Source organism: Mytilus edulis, chromosome 8 (assembly GCF_963676685.1).
Source record: "Mytilus edulis chromosome 8, xbMytEdul2.2, whole genome shotgun sequence".
In the NCBI taxonomy this organism is placed as follows: Eukaryota; Metazoa; Mollusca; class Bivalvia; order Mytilida; family Mytilidae; genus Mytilus; species Mytilus edulis.
In genome coordinates, this window is record NC_092351.1 from 70,804,417 (window position 1) to 70,820,824 (window position 16,408).

Here is a 16,408-nt window from a genome sequence, read left to right on the forward strand (position 1 = left end):
GTTCGTTCGTTCGTTCGTCCGTCCGTCTATCCCGCTTCAGGTTAAACATTTTGATCGAGGTAGTTTTTGATGAAGTTGAAGCTCAATCAACTCGAAATTTAATAAATATAGTGTCGATGTGACATCCGTGTACTATGGACTCTTGTTTCCACATGTTTTGCTTTAAAAAAAATTAAATATATATGCAACTGGTATGACCCTTTAAAAAGTAAATATTTCAAAGAAAACAGTAGACAGAATACAGAGAGTCTCTATATATTAAAGTGTGACGGGATTGCTTCCCTTAGAACATTTGGTAGATACTTAGTCAGCCGTAAGCGATTGAGCTAAGGAAGTACTTCTTTAGCTCAGTCGGTTAGCGCGCTGCCTTGTAACACAGAGGTCCCGGGTTCGAGTCCCGGTGGAGACGACCAATTTTGTGATGAAATTCGTGCTCTCCGGTTACAAAAGTAGTAAAATCGTAGTTTACATGTAGATTAACGCGAAAAATAATTGTCCTCTCTAAGGAGGTATAATAGTTGTGGTTCTTGCGATCTAAACACAATGATGTGGAGAACGCTCTTATTGGCTTATTTTTCAGCGCAAGAAAAAATTAAGTTAAAGAAAAAATTAAGTGGAAGAAATTGTTTTAGAAATCAGACAAAATGAATAGGTTTCTTCACGGTTAGACTGAAAGCCATCAGAAAATGACAAAATCAAAAGCTAAAACACGTCAAACCAAATGATAAAAAGAGTCATATTACTGATTTTGAACAGGCATTTTCTTGTGTAGATTTCAGGGTGGATCAAACCGGGATTTATGGCTAACTTAACCTTCCATATGTTACATTCCATTACATTGACAACAATGTGTTTAGAAAACAAACAGACACAAAAGTTAAAAATACCAAATGCAGTTCAGAGATTTTGTAAAAAGTTTACGACTGACGGTGGACGACAACGGACGACAGACGTATAATGATGATAAAAAGATCTGTTGGCCCGTTTTGGCAAGGGGGGCTAAAAAAATAATGAACTTGTACATCATTATTCCTTAGAAATAAAATCTTAATAGAATTCATTATCAAATCAGTTCATCACATTGTTATATAACCATAAATGTTTTACAGTAAATATTATAAATTTGATGGAATATTTGTTTATGCTATAAGATAAAAAAGATCAATGGTAAATAACAAACCTTGTTTACAACTTCCAGACATCAGGAAAATATCGTCAATGGCAATATCTCCTGAATAAGTAGGTCCCCTAACACCCTCAATTACCACCTGCAATAAAATAAGATGTAATACATTGAAACAAATGTTGAATGAAGTTAAACGATGTTTAATTGCTTAATGCCAATTAGAGCTGTTTTCCTAATGCATGTAATTAAAAGGTTTGTTTGGCTTTCTTGCTTCATTTGTATAACTGTTTGCTCAAGCATTGTTATTAAGTACCACGATTGCAAGTAATAGATAGGTGGGACTTCAGCTTGTATAATGCCTTTGGATGCTTGAGCAAACCTTTATAAAAACAAGCAAGCAAGCCAACAAAACCTTTAAACTACATGCATTAGACATACAGCTCTTAATCAAGAACAAATGTTAACCCTATTGTTAACTTACATTTGTAACAGACTGTGTGGTTTCGTCTCCAGGAATCTCGAACTGTCCCATTTTCCATTGTTTTCCTTGTTTTCCTTTTCGGGACCAGATAGGTAAAGAGAAGTTACTGTTGTCCCCAGTAGATAGGTAACAATTCAAAGCATTGATATCATCACCATGCATGTAGTAGAAGAAAGTGACACACTGAGGGACATTACCATCAATGATAGAACTAACCAAACGGGCCTTATCACCTGGCTGTTTATCTGAGGCTTCCATTAATGTGTAATATCCTTTTTTAGCTACAAAAGAAATAAATAGTTTTTGTTAAATCAAATTAACTTTTAAATGAAGATTACAGCTAACAATTTATTGACAGAGTGAAACCTGACTAAACCGAATCCTGTATAAACAAAAAATCTGTTTAAATCAAACATTTTCGTAAGCACCGTCATATGTGCTGTGCGAACTTGATAAAACTCGACATCGGCCAAAACTGAACAAAATCTTAAGTCAATAACTGGTTCTGTTTAAAAATGTTTCACTATAGTAAAACTAAAACACCACAGAATGTTTATCAATTTGAATTTCAATTATTATGATTATGATATGAGCTGCGTCGGAAATCGACCTTATGCAAGTGTTCGTAAATATTTACATGTATAAGACCAATTGATTTTGGAACATTCATATACGAAATACAATGAAGTAAAAGACGAAGTTTTGTCCGTTTTGTAGCATTCGATTAATAAATAAATGCAACTTGCAAACAGTCCCAGACTTTCCATTGAATATTTTATCAGAACCGAAATAGGTTAAAAGGTGTATTTGTGTTAATTTGCATAAGGTCGATTTCTTGACGCATCTCATATGTCTGCATGAACTAAGAATAGAAACCAAACTTATTTTTACGGATTGAGCAAAGCATTTTTTACATGGATATTTGCTTTCGTGGTTATGACTGATTCTGCATACTAAGTTATAGAAAATAAGTATATATACATGTAGGACTCTAATTTGCGCAATTAGTCATCCATGAATATTACCGGACCAAGAGTCAGTTAATATACTGTTGATACATTTTTTTTTCGTGACATATAAAGGCAACAGTAGTATACCGCTGTTCAAACTCATAAATCCATGGACAAAAAACAAAATCGGGGTAACAAACTAAAACTGACGGAAACGCATAAATATAAGAGGAGAACAACGACACAACACTACAATGTAACTAACACACAGAGAAACGGACCAAGCATCAGACAAAATCCCACGAAAATAACATATATAACACCAACACCAAATACATGAATTTGGGATAGACAAGTACCGTGACACGTCTTATCGCAATGTCAATTTACACTCAAAAATAAGAGAAAACAAACGACGCAACGTTAAACTGTAACACACACAGAAACGAACTATAATATAACAATGACCATATTCCTGACTTGATACAGGACATTTTTAAAGGAAAAAATGGTGGGTTGAACCTGGTTTTGTGGCATGCCAAACCTCGCACTTTAATGGCAATGTTAAATATAACATAGAAATGACAACATAATATTACAGGACTACAATACAAATAAATAGGAAAACGTATTAGAAAAAGAAACACATGATAAATGAATAACAAAAAGCATCAGGTTTAAAATTTAATACGCCAAAAACGCGCCTCGTCCACACAAGACTCACCAATGACGCCCAGATATAAAAGATTGAAAGCGAAAAAAAGTACAAAGTTGTACAGCACTGAAGATCAAAAGTTGAAAAAGGTTGTGTCAAATACGGCTAAGTTTGTATGCTTGGGATAAGAACATCCTAATTATTTAGAACAATTAATGCTATTGCAAACAGTAAATTTTATCAAATGAATATAACAGATATACATAATGAAACTGAAGTATTACGTCACATATGAAAAACTATATCTCAAAAGTAAGATAGAATTAGGATTGATTAAAGATTAAAATAGAACTAAATACTGATATTGCATTTAAGCACGATGCATATTGCAATACTTATTAATAGCAATTAACTATAATATGTCTATGTGCAGTTTGTTATGAATCCAACTTCAAACTTAAATTATCGTACAGATTATGTTGACCAAAAATTAAATCTAATAAATGACGGCGGTGATTAATTTTTGTTTCCATAACACATAAATATAATAGAAAAGACGTCAACACATTTGACAAAATCCGATGAGAATTACAAATATAACATTAAACATTTAAACTAAATACATGAGTTTGGGATAGACAAGTACCGTAACACGTCTTATAGTAATGCGAATTCACACTCAGCAAAACAGTCACAATCGGGAATAAGTCACGTTTGGTAATTAAAAGATTAGACGACATAATGACAAACCACAATCTACCATGTGGTAAAAATGTCCTTAGCTAGTTTGGTTAAACACACACCGTATGGATCAACCGATTCGTGATGGTGTCCATAAAATTTACGGAGTGTCAATTTTAATCTGTCCTCCTCATAACTTTGTTGGAGAAGTTTCTGCGTAAGTAGCACACTCCTGTATATGAAGTCCGTATAGTGTGAACAAGCACGTGAATAACGTATCAATTGTGATATGTAAACACCATACGAAGGGGCAGATGGTATGTTACTGCTGAGAAATGGGAAATTGATAATTGGGAAATTGATAATTGGGAAATTGAAATCGTCCCGTTTGTCATAGATTTTCGTGTGAAGTCGTCCATCTACGTCAATATTGAGGAAAAGATCAAGGTATGAAGCAGTCCTTCTAGTATCAGTAGTATCCTTAATTTCAAGTTCACTGGGATGTATGAGATGTAAGTATTGGCTGAAGTATGGGTTATTCAATGATAGAACATCATCAATATATCGGAAAGTAAAATTAAAGAATTTCGCAAGGTGCTTTTTCTTTTTGTCTCTTAGAAGGTTTTGAATGAACTCTGCTTCATACGAGTACAAAAACAAATCAGCCAGCAGGGTGCACAATTAGTACCCATTGGAATACCGATTGTCTGTTGAAATATAAATCCTCCAAACTCAACAAATATATTGTCGATCAAAAAGTCCAGTATTTTGATAATATCCTCTTCAGTATATTACTGGAAGATTCAGTGTTATTCTTCACAAAATATGAATTATTGTAACCCAAAACAAGAAATTTGTATCTACGATTCCCATTTTTATAGAAAAAGCTCTGTTTTATGAGATGGTGAAGTCGATCTTTCAACTGAGCATGGGGAATAGTAGTATATAGCGTAGAAAAATCAAAAGTTTTTATGTTGCTGCAAAATTGCAAAGATTGTGATCGAAGGTTAAGCAGTAGATCTTTGGAATTTTTGAGAATCCACATCTTGTTAACACCACTGGTAGAATATATCTCCTCACAATATTTTTGAAGCCCATCTTTAACTGTAAAAAGAATAGTAGTCAGTACTTTAGAAAGATGTTTAGTCGAACATTTTGAAGAACCAGCTATGTATCGTTCTTTATATGGAGTTTTGTGTAATTTAGGTATCCAGTATAATGAGGGCAAGTTTTCTTCGTTTTCTTTGATGTTGATACCAAAAGAAAGAAGGACAGATTTATGATTTTGTAAAATTCCGTCCTTGGTAAATGATGTTAAAGAATATGTAGAATTACCAGTAGCTTTATCAATTCCAAGCTCTGTAGTGAGACATTGCAAATAATGTTTTTTACATATGAAGACAATATTATTGGAGGCTTTATCTGCTGGAACAACGACATATTTGTCATGCAAAGAGGATACAGCATCCACAACCTCCGGATTCATGAAAGGGTTAGAAACTCTAGTACTCATATTACATCGTAGTTTATGTATGCGCCTCTGAATGCATGATCGAATAGCTTTGATCCATTCAGACAAAGTGTCCAGTTCTGGTTCGTCTGGTTCGCGCTTTACCCATTTTCTTGCATAGTCCTCAACTGCATCCATCAGTAATTTGAAATTCTTTTTCCAGTTGATGGGCTGGGGGATTCTATATTTTGGTCCCTTGGCTAACAACTCTCTTAGTTGTTCATTGGTAATGATGTCAAGGTCACCAGTAATGATATGACCAGCTGGACTGTAATTGTATTGTGACGATGTACATGAGCAATCCGGAAATATATCAATTTCATGGGGGTAATGTCGAAAAAAACAATTTATGGATTAAACAAAGTACTTATTTCCTAAAGTATTTAAGAAGTGACTGTAATATTTTTTCTGTCTATGAAGAAATAACATAAAAAATGTGGTGCACACTGAATAACGCGCGTAGTGGGTTATTTAACAGTGTGTACCACATTTGTTATGTTATTTCAAATAGACAGAAAAAGTATTACAGTCATTTCTAATAATTTAATTCTAAATACCATTTTAAACCGTAGAAAACCACAAAAAAACATTGATGACGTCACGATCACATGACTAAATTATGTCCTTTGACTGATAACAAAATAACGTTAGCCAATCAGAAGACGCGTTACATACAAAATTAAATTATTTCGAGTTAACTTTTAAAAAAATCATGAAATCAAGTATCCACAAAAGTACAGTATTTCTACAATCCACAAAACGTAGTAACAATAGAAATATTAGAATCACCAGTATATAGCCTTTTCAATAGTCGTCTGGCGCGAAAAGGACGATAACTCAATTTTAGAATTTAAGATTTTTAGAGTCGGTCAATTTCCGGAATTCCATGCTTGATCATCCCGATTCTTTCTTTGGCCGTTGACAACAGAAATATTGCTGCATTCTTTGACAATAAGGTATAGTTAACAAGGCAGTATTATCAATGTATTATCGTGGTATCAATATATGTTAGAAATAGAAATGTTAGATACCTGAATTATTTGTACTGAGTATATAAATATTAAATGAGGTAAGACAGTAGAACAATTACTGGTGTAAAGCTTGGGTCACACATTCACGATTTTTACTGCCGTCCTTGACAGGACCATTCCCGATTAAAATTTATCAAAGTCTGATCAAGATCCTATGAATCGTGGATGTAAATTCAAACTTTAAAAATTTAATCACGACAACAATCAGATATTGTTCAGGAAGCGTAGATATTCAACCGTTTCCAAGCGAATTTATCCCGATAATCCCGTTCTAAATCCGCTTCTAATCCGATTTTTATCTTTCGCCAGGTAAAATTCGACCGAGTCTGTCACGACTGCGTCCCGATTCTACCGAATGTAACCCGACAGAGATCAGATAGTGACAAGACAGTGAACCGACGCTGACGGAAGTTATCCGTTCGAACAAATTTCTCCAGATCATTCCCGTTCCACAGGACACCGTCCCGAATACACAGAACATTGTTAGGAATTCGATCCGATACAGCAGAATCTGTCACGACATAGGCACGATTGTAATACGACTAGTCAAAATCGGCTAAGTTTCCCCGAATGTTACGGGACGCACCTAACTGTCGGGGTGCTTTGCCGAACTATTCGGACCCGTCCCGACCAGAAGGAATCTGTTACGAACTAAAACGACTGCGTTCAGACAATAATAGGACATTCCAGATAATTGAGGATACTAATCCGACTTTTTCAATTTTCGTGTCGTATCGCTGTCTGATCTCAAACGGGAGTAAAAATCGGCAATGTGTGAACCCCGCATTAAACATTTAATAAACGCGAACTGAATCTTTTTTACACCAGAGCATAAAAGAAATCAATGAAGGATAAAAAAAACTTAATTGCAGTAGTTTAGGGTTGGGGTAAAAACTGCTACAAGTTAGGTTATCGATTTTATATATAATCATATTGGTCAATCGATTTTCAACAAATCAAGTTAAAAGGGGTCCGCGGGGGGGGGGGGGGGGGGGGGGGGGGGGCGGGGGGGGGGAGTTGTTAATGAAAAATCTATGTGAAATAATTTGTTTTTATCCTACATTGAACTTTTGATGTCGTCCCTTCCTATCCTTCTACTCCCTGTTCTGATGGAGCTAAAGCCTTAAACCTTGATCAACAGAACTATTTTCTCCATAGTCAGTCAAAACCCAGCTTCACTTTCAATATTAGACTGTTTAAATGTAATTAAAATCAAATACTGCGCATCATAAATTAAAAATATTAGAAAATACTTACTCCTAGTAGTATGGTCCACAGCTGGACCTGTGGTAGGTGATGTGGTAGGGCCACGATACCTTTTCCAATCAAAATTGTCAGTATTGTTATCCTGATTCCAACCACAGAAATCAGTGTCAAAATCACAGTTGAAAGGTGCTAAAAAGGAAAATAAATTTCTTTCAACATCTAACAATAGTCAAAGCCTTGTCACAAATTCATCGCTAATTATACCTTTTCATATAAATATTCTTATAAATCAGATGTTCCTGTATCAGATATACATGTTTTTGTGCACGTCATCTGCAGAGGGACCTGTTTATGTAGACGAAGTTGTACGAATCATTTGCTTCACGTCCATGTAAGTTACTCGAGGAGCATAAATCTAATTCAAAGTTACCACTACTGTTAATTAAAGGCATTTAAAGGCAAACAATATTAGAATGGAGAGCAAAATCATCAATGCCTTCACAACTTTTGAACGAACTAAAGTCACAATTATCAACTCGAGGCTTTCAAGAGTATATGTCGCTCTAAAGGATCATTCATGTCGTGATTTAGTTCATTCGAATAGATTACGTTTGTATGTATTTCCCATTGGTCCTTTTTTAAACTAAGTTCCCCTCTGGTGGCCATCTTGAATGCTTGATCGGTTTCAAAGTGACAAAACCTGGTCAGCATCTCATTAGAAACATTCAGGCATTCTTTTGTTTTATTCTATTCAGTGTTTTCTAAGATAAAAAGACATTTGCATATTTTGTTCACAGGGTCCTATGTTAAACTAAGTTCCCCACTGGCGTCCGTTTTGGTTGATTGATCACCTACAAATTACAACACTTGTTCAGCTTCGCATCAGATTCATTCACCCATGTTCAGTTTCATTCCGTTCAGTAGTCGTCCGAAAAAAGACAAGTGTATGTATTATCCATAGGATTCTATATTAAACTAAGTCCCCCGATGGCGACCAATTTTGATGATTGATTGCCTACAAATTACAACACTTGCATTGGTTAGGCGAGACAATAAAAATAAATAAGATGGACAACTTACATGATGGAATCAACTTGATTATGCTGGTTCGAAATGTTTTTTTTCCAATTATTATTTCGCACTCATATGCACCACCATCACTTTGTTTGAAGTTTGTTATAGTCAGTGCAGGAAAGGACACAGTTCCATCAGAATATCTATCCGATAATGTTAATAGTTGATCGTCTTTGTACCAGTTGATCTTAGAAGGTGTACCTACAACAGTCACTCGCAATGTGACAGATTGTGTCTCTTTTCTGATATACAGTACCTTTACAGCTACAATTGGCAATGCTACAAAAATGTATATATACAAATTATTTACTTATATGTTAAAAAAGATTCAGGAAATTCTTATTTGATTAAAATCATTAGGGTAAATCTGTAACAAAACGTAATGCGTGCTCAGTCTTACAAAAACAAAGGCTTCAGACTGTATCGCTTATCTGGCAAACAAAAACATATGGCAAAATCAAGGGTACTTTAATCATATGATTTGTACCACGTGACTTTGGTCCTTTTGATTAAATTACTTCCCTTTGATTAGGATTGAAAATAAAAATTAAGCCCGTCCCTCTCCGTCATGGACCTAAAACTAATGTGTCTTTGAAAACTTGGTTGATATTTACTAAAATGAAATGTTGTGTAATTCTTAGAGAAAAAGCAGAAAAATTGACTTTTTTACATAATGGAAAGGTTGAAATCATTATGTTTTTAAAATAATTTGGCCGTAAACTTAAGAAAGCAGGTAAGTAAAAAGTTAATTAACTTAAAAGTTCAAACTACAAGGTGTTTCCCTACATTGGGACAAATCATGTACAATATCTTGAAGATATCATGATTTCTGCTTTGAAACTTGCTTTACCACGATTTTCTACGATTGTTTGCTGTTTTATATAGCAATTATACAACGGTTACGATTCCGTTATTCAAACTTAAAATGCCGAAAGTTTTCAAAGTGGACAATGGTTTTGTACACGAACAGAACCATAAAAACATTTAGATTGACCTATATGCGGACAAGCACAAATTGTCGATAAAGCATAGAAATAGGAATATTGGCATTTTTATTCAAGGGCATATAAAAAAAAAAGTAAAGATCACAAAAATACTGAACTTAAAGGAAAATCAATTCGGAAAGTCCATAATCACATGTCAAAATCAAATAACAAAACGCATCAAAAACGAATGGACAAGAACTGTCATATTCCTGACTTGGTACAGGCATTTTCAAATGAAGAAAATGGTGGATAATACTTATGTAATGGCTGTTGTCATGATAATTCAGAATGGCCGCTATGCAAATTAGCAAAGTACCTTTAGTTTTGCCATATGTACATCCATTTTCAAATACAATAACAAAAATACTGAATTCAGAGGAAAATTCAAAAACGGAAAATCCGTAATCAAATGTCAAAATACAATGATAAAACACTTTAAACGACAGGACATCAACTGTCATATTCCTGACTTGGTACAGGAGTCCTCAAATGTAGAAAAATGGTTTTATAACGCTAAACCTCTCACTTTATTTCAGAAAATATGGTTTTGTCATGGCTTTATCAATCTTCAGTCAGAGATTTGTTTTACAAAGTCCATAAATATAATTAAACCGTTTTGATTTGCCATCAGACAATATCAATAAAGACCAAAGATAAAACTTTCTATCTTTAATGAGAACAATTCATTTAAAATAATTGTTACAAAGATAACAGGAAGTCAGAACAAACGTTTTGCAATGACATTTTCTCTCAATCTAGTAAATTGCATAAATTGTTACTCAGGGAATATAACTCCTATCATTGGACCATATCATTTTGCTTTTCTTGGACGGCTTATACTTGTTATAATTGTAACCGTTTAAAATTTTATGTATCTTATAGTTGTCAAAACGTTAATCAGAAACACGCACGCTGTGAACATGCATAATTTCAAGGACAATAACTCTATTATCACGTTCGTTGAATCATCTGAGTTATTGGACTTTTGTTAAGTTTAATATTTTGGTAGTGTTGCCATTTAACGTTTCTTCATGTACTTGTATCCAAATTCACAGATTCTGAATTAAAAACAAAAGTTCAAATATCACTTAAGAACAAACATGTTCTTTTAAAGTCAACTGGCAATTTCGAATGAACAGAAGTATTGATAATGTGCATTATGGTATTATATCATCTTTCGGTTCAGAAAATTTTACCCTTTTTAAAACATATCAATATTTTATATGTGAAAAAGAAAATAATCACTACACCAAATGTTTAATGGCAAAGAGACAATTTTTTTTATGTTTGAAACCTCACGATATCACCAACAAGCTTAATACGTTTGGAATCTTTACAAATAATAGCGGATATGTGCCTTATGTCGTGACTACAATCCCGTAACCCTGAATGTGACACACCGAAAACTTATTACAAGATTTGTATTGACATGAACATGATAAACAGTACTACGGGTGCCACATGCTGAACAGGATCTGTCTACCCTTCTGGAGAACATGCAATCCACTGTTGTGTTTTTTTGTGAGGTTCAACTTGTTTTGTTTTTATTTATAAGATATGTTTTATGTACTATGGTTTTATATGTTGCGTTGCTAGTGTATTTCGCGATATTGGTTTGAATATCACTCCGGTATCTTTTGTCTCTCTGTTATAGTTAATTTTGCAAATTTCGGTGTATTTGTGTATAAAGATATCAAATTAAAAAAAATTTCACCGAACCACGGTTCTAAAGATCTAAATAAGCAAGAGTTATGACGGAACTCGAACGTTAGGGTTAATTTCTTTTTAGTCCTGTTGTGTTCAATGTAAGGAGGAGTGATCGTTTTACGAGTTTTGAACAGCGGTATACTACTGTTGCCTTTATTTGTGGACATAAAGTACCTAAGCAAACGACAAAATCAAAAGATCAACCACATCAAACTAATGAAAATCAACTGTGATATTCCTGAATTGGATACTAATTAGAACAATCCGTTCTTTTGTAATACACATTCTAATGCAACAACGTTTGTAACGTTCATTTTGATTGGTTAACGTCATTTTCTTACATGGCATCAATTGACAATTGATGCTATGTGACGCAAGCGCGCAGACGGCATATGACAGATTTTAAATACATGTTTTAACGTTGTTTTCTGTAAGTTTCATTAGAATGGAGATAAGGTTACGAGATTTTTAAATTTTGTAATACATGTTTTCGACGATATGGACAAGTTGTAATGACAAAAGATAATATCCCCCACACATTTGTACACCTTATTCATCCAACTATTTTTGTTCTCCAATACTAAAATGCAACTTTTATGTACAAGAGAGCACATTTCAGATATTTTTTGGTTATGATTCTATAATCATCTCACCCCTCCAAACAAAACATGAGGTTTTTAAATGTAAAACTCACATCTTGGAGACACTTTGATTATGCTGGTCCGAGTTGTTTCATTCCCATTTGTTATTTCGCACACATATTCCCCACCATCGCTCAGCTCAACCTTGGATAAAGTTAAATCAGGAGTTGCCACATCGCCACCAGAATATCTGTTTATCATTGTTAAAGGTTTATTATTTTTATACCAAGTGACCTGTGAAGTTTTTCCTACGACATTCACTTTCAATGTGACGGTTTTGGTAAGTCTAGGCATATACAATGTCCTTATAGGTGTGACTGACAGAACAACTACAAAAAATATAAATCAAAAGTCATTTGACCATTTATCTCAATCTCAGCCATTCCTAGATATAAGAAGATGTAGTATGAATGTCAATGAGACAACTATCCATCCAAATCACAATTTGTAAAAGTGAACCAGAATACAAGTAGGTCAAGTTTTCTATGTCGCGTCATGTGTACTATTGTTTGTCTGTCTTTTTCATTTTTAGCCATGGCGTTGTCAGTTTATTTTCGAATTATGAGTTTGACTGTCCCCCTGGTATCTTTCGTCCCTCTTTTAAATGCGTTTAAAAGATTTATGTTATACACTTATATACAATTATGATGCAAATTATCCAAACTGCCCAACAAATAAGTACGGAATAAAGTTTTTTGTGTCCATTTTTGAAAATACTACCCAGAATGCATAAGATTCTGAAACGGCGACTTCAGCAGATTATTTCCGACACATTTGCTTTGTTTCCATACTTCCATAAAATGGAATATGCGTTTTACAGAAGATAGTAGATGTGTTCCTAATGCCGTACTATAACCCTGTCCTATTTCCCCTGAATTTGACCACCAAACAAGACTTCATATGAGGTTTGTACTAACATTAGCAACACGACATGCGACACATATTTGAATCAGGATATGCTTACACTTCCGGATAATCCATAAGTTTTGATGGTGTTCGCCTTTCTCGGTCTTTTGGTTTCTATGTTGGGTTTTGTGTACTATTGTTTGTCTGGTAGTTTTCCGTTTTAGCCGTGGCTTTGTCATTTTATTTTCGACTTATGGGTTTGAATGTCCCTCTTGTATCTTTTGCCTATTTTTTAAAGTTAACTTGGCAATTTTCGGTCTAAAAGTGTCAAAATACGCAAAATAAAAAAAAATCTAGCCGAAACGTAGTGCAAAATAGTTATGACAAAGCACATCTAGTTCTGGTGATGTCAATGTGAGGGGAAAAAACTTTGAACTGTTTTTTTCTTTCAAATGGGTTGATAAATACATGCACGCACATATTCATGATATGCTCTTACTTGATTTTGAAGTTGCAGACACATTATTGTCACAGAGGCTCATGTTTCCAAGGTTTCTTTCATAAATGCTAGTGTCAACTAGGCTACTATCAGGGAGACTTGTATTATCAATACTACTGCCATTACAAACTCTGCCAACTAGGCTACTTCCCCCAAGGCTGCTGTCATCAATGATAGGGTCATCTAAACTACGGTTACGGTGACTAGTGTCATTAATGCTTCTATCATCTAGGCTATTGTCACTAAGGCTGCTGTCATCAATGCTACTGTCATCTAGACTACTGTCAGCACGGCCACTGTCATCTAGGCTACTGTCACTCCGGCTACTGTCATCTAGGCTACTGTCACTCCGGCTACTGTCATGATGACTGCTGTCACTAAGGCTACTGTCATCATTGCTATTGTGATATAGGCTACTGTCATGATGACTGCTGTCATCTAGGCTACTGTCAGCATTGCTACTGTGATATAGGCTACTATCGTAAATGCTGCTGTAATCTAGGCTACTGTCATCAAGTATACTGTCGTAAAAGCTACTATCGTAAATGCTGCTGTAATCTAGGCTACTGTCATCAAATATACTGTCGTAAAAGCTACTGTCATCATAGCTGCTGCTATCACGGCCTTTGCCCTCAACTCGAACGTTTACATTAACGTTAACAACTGATCCGTGATTTTGCTTACAACATGGACGTCCATCGTGAAAATGACATTGCGAACTTGACGAATCAGTACTGAAAGATGAACTTCCACTATTGCTACTTGATGTTGTGCTATGAGATGAAGGTTTCGGTGGTGGAGTATTAGGTCGAGGTGAATCGGTTTGTGGTGCAATAGTTACATCTGGTTTCGATCTGTCTGCAGTTGTTACAGAGAGATTTAAAGTAGGTGTTGTACTTGGCAATTCAGTGGTGAGAAGTATAGTTGTTGGTGCTCTAGTAACTAACGTTGGGACTATTTTGAATTCCTCTGTACTACCTGAAAATATTTATTAACTCATTTAAAATTTTTAACCTTATTCATTCATTTGACAGTTTCAAAATACATTCAAAAACATTGTTATAATATTCATTCATACAGTAAATATTTCATCTACAATTCCACATTTGAGAATAGATGCTTAGAACGAACCTACTTACATCAAGTATTTATAATTTTCAGTTTAAGTGCAGAAAAAATTCTATATTAAAATTAAAGAAAAACAGATCAATGTCACAGCGAATTTTATATACAATTCATTTATAATTTCATAAAGTTATTGTATTTAAAAATGGTTAAGATAAATATCACAATTCCAAGTGAGCAATAAAGTAGTCCAATAATTAAAACATACACCATCATGACCATAACACAAATATTTTGTTTTACAGTTCAAATTATGAAATATATCATTTATATAGTTAGAAACAAATATTATCTTCAGAGCGTCTAAGAATAACAATTTAAAAAAAATTCTATTGTTGGGCAACTTATTTGAAACTAGCACTTTAACTATGGTAATAAAATGTCCAACTTACTTGTAAGAGACAGATATATAGTGTTCGTATTTACTGTCACAGTTCCATCTGTGGCTTCGCAAACATAGTCACCGACATCACTTTTGACTACTTTTCTTATGGTCAATGCAGGGACAGATAAATCACCCCCAGAGTATTTATCAGATCGTGTGAGTGGTTGCTTGTCTTTGTACCAAGTTATTTGAGAAGGTGTTCCGACAACTTTTACTGCTAGTGTAACAATTGCGTCCTGCTTAAGCCTATATAATGTTTTTATGGCTATCACTGACAGAAGGGCTACAAAATAAAGATAAGACCTTGACAATTCAATTAAAATTATTATTAACACTGCTGAAGTTATGTATTGGATTTCTCTTTTCTTGCTATATAAAAGAATGCGATGTTGAACGATTGCAAATGGGATAACTATTCACCAGAGAAAAACAATGGTTTAGACGTTAGCCGTATGGACTGCAAGAACGAGCACACCCCATACAGTATAGTAAGTCCCCGACATTATACAGTGTTGAACAGTTCAAAAGGGAAGTTAGACCAACTGTAGTAACGGAATTACAATCCACAAAGGACGAACCCTTACTTTAAACGGTATGAAAAAAGCCGTATAAATAATGGAATTAAAAAACAGCAAATAACGCCATAAAAGTCAATCAAAAAAGATTCAAAGCAAATAAATTGTTTAAAGGTTCTAAAATAAAAAGAATAACATGAAGAATGATAAAACAGACAACTCACATAATGGAGACAACTGGATTATACTGGTTCGAGCTGTATCTATTCCATTTGTTATTTCGCACACATATGCACCACCATCACCAAGTTGGACGTTCGTTATGGTCAGTGAAGGAGAGGACACAGTTCCATCGGAATATCTATTCGATATTCTTATAAGCTGATCGTCCTTATACCAGTTTATCTTAGAGGGTGTACCTAAAACAGTCACTTGCAATGTGACGGATTCTTTCTCCTTTGGGTTATAAAGTGTCTTTCCAGCTATTACTGCCAGCATTGCTACAAAATGTATACACATAAGATTTAAGACAAATTATTGTTTTGTGCATATGAGGATTAAATATTTACTAATTTGATTCAAAGGATGAAGTTGTCTCAGAAAAGACTGCTGTATCATGTATATATATCACTTCATTCTTGTTTTTGTCACATTAATACTCATTAATCAGAATTATAGCCTTAAAGAAACCACTGTTTATAAGTTTTTTTTACTGAACATTTTATTCCCCTCTATTTCAATTTTTAAGAGAATTTGAAAACAAGACTTTCATTATTGCCAGATTATCCTATTTGCATATTTCATGATATAAAATGCCTAGAACCTTTTTAAAACTGTTTTAATAAAATATTGAAAGCATATCAGAAAACTATAACTGTCATGTTTAGCAGTCAACAATTACAACATTCAAGATTATATAAAGTATCCAATCCTGCCTCTGTCTCCAGTCCATATCGTACTGTATGCCTATTTTTCAAGTTCACATTTTCT

At 34.2% G+C, this 16,408-nt stretch overlaps 1 protein-coding gene across 5 annotated transcripts in view; it reads right to left on the minus strand.

Annotated features, from left to right (window-relative positions):
• Positions 1 to 16,408, minus strand: part of LOC139486171 (muscle M-line assembly protein unc-89-like) — a 103,969-nt gene that overhangs the window by 15,329 nt on the left and 72,232 nt on the right. For 3 of the 5 annotated variants that reach the window (XM_071270961.1, XM_071270960.1, XM_071270956.1), the window contains 8 exons: positions 15,643 to 15,918; positions 14,911 to 15,186; positions 13,394 to 14,371; positions 12,102 to 12,377; positions 8,721 to 8,993; positions 7,692 to 7,829; positions 1,608 to 1,888; positions 1,181 to 1,268 (listed from right to left, as the gene is read on the minus strand). In XM_071270961.1, the coding sequence (XP_071127062.1) occupies positions 1,181 to 1,268; positions 1,608 to 1,888; positions 7,692 to 7,829; positions 8,721 to 8,993; positions 12,102 to 12,377; positions 13,394 to 14,371; positions 14,911 to 15,186; positions 15,643 to 15,918 (2,586 nt within the window). The remainder of the gene's footprint in view (positions 1 to 1,180; positions 1,269 to 1,607; positions 1,889 to 7,691; positions 7,830 to 8,720; positions 8,994 to 12,101; positions 12,378 to 13,393; positions 14,372 to 14,910; positions 15,187 to 15,642; positions 15,919 to 16,408) is intronic. The other 2 variants (XM_071270957.1, XM_071270958.1) reach the window with 2 other exon arrangements.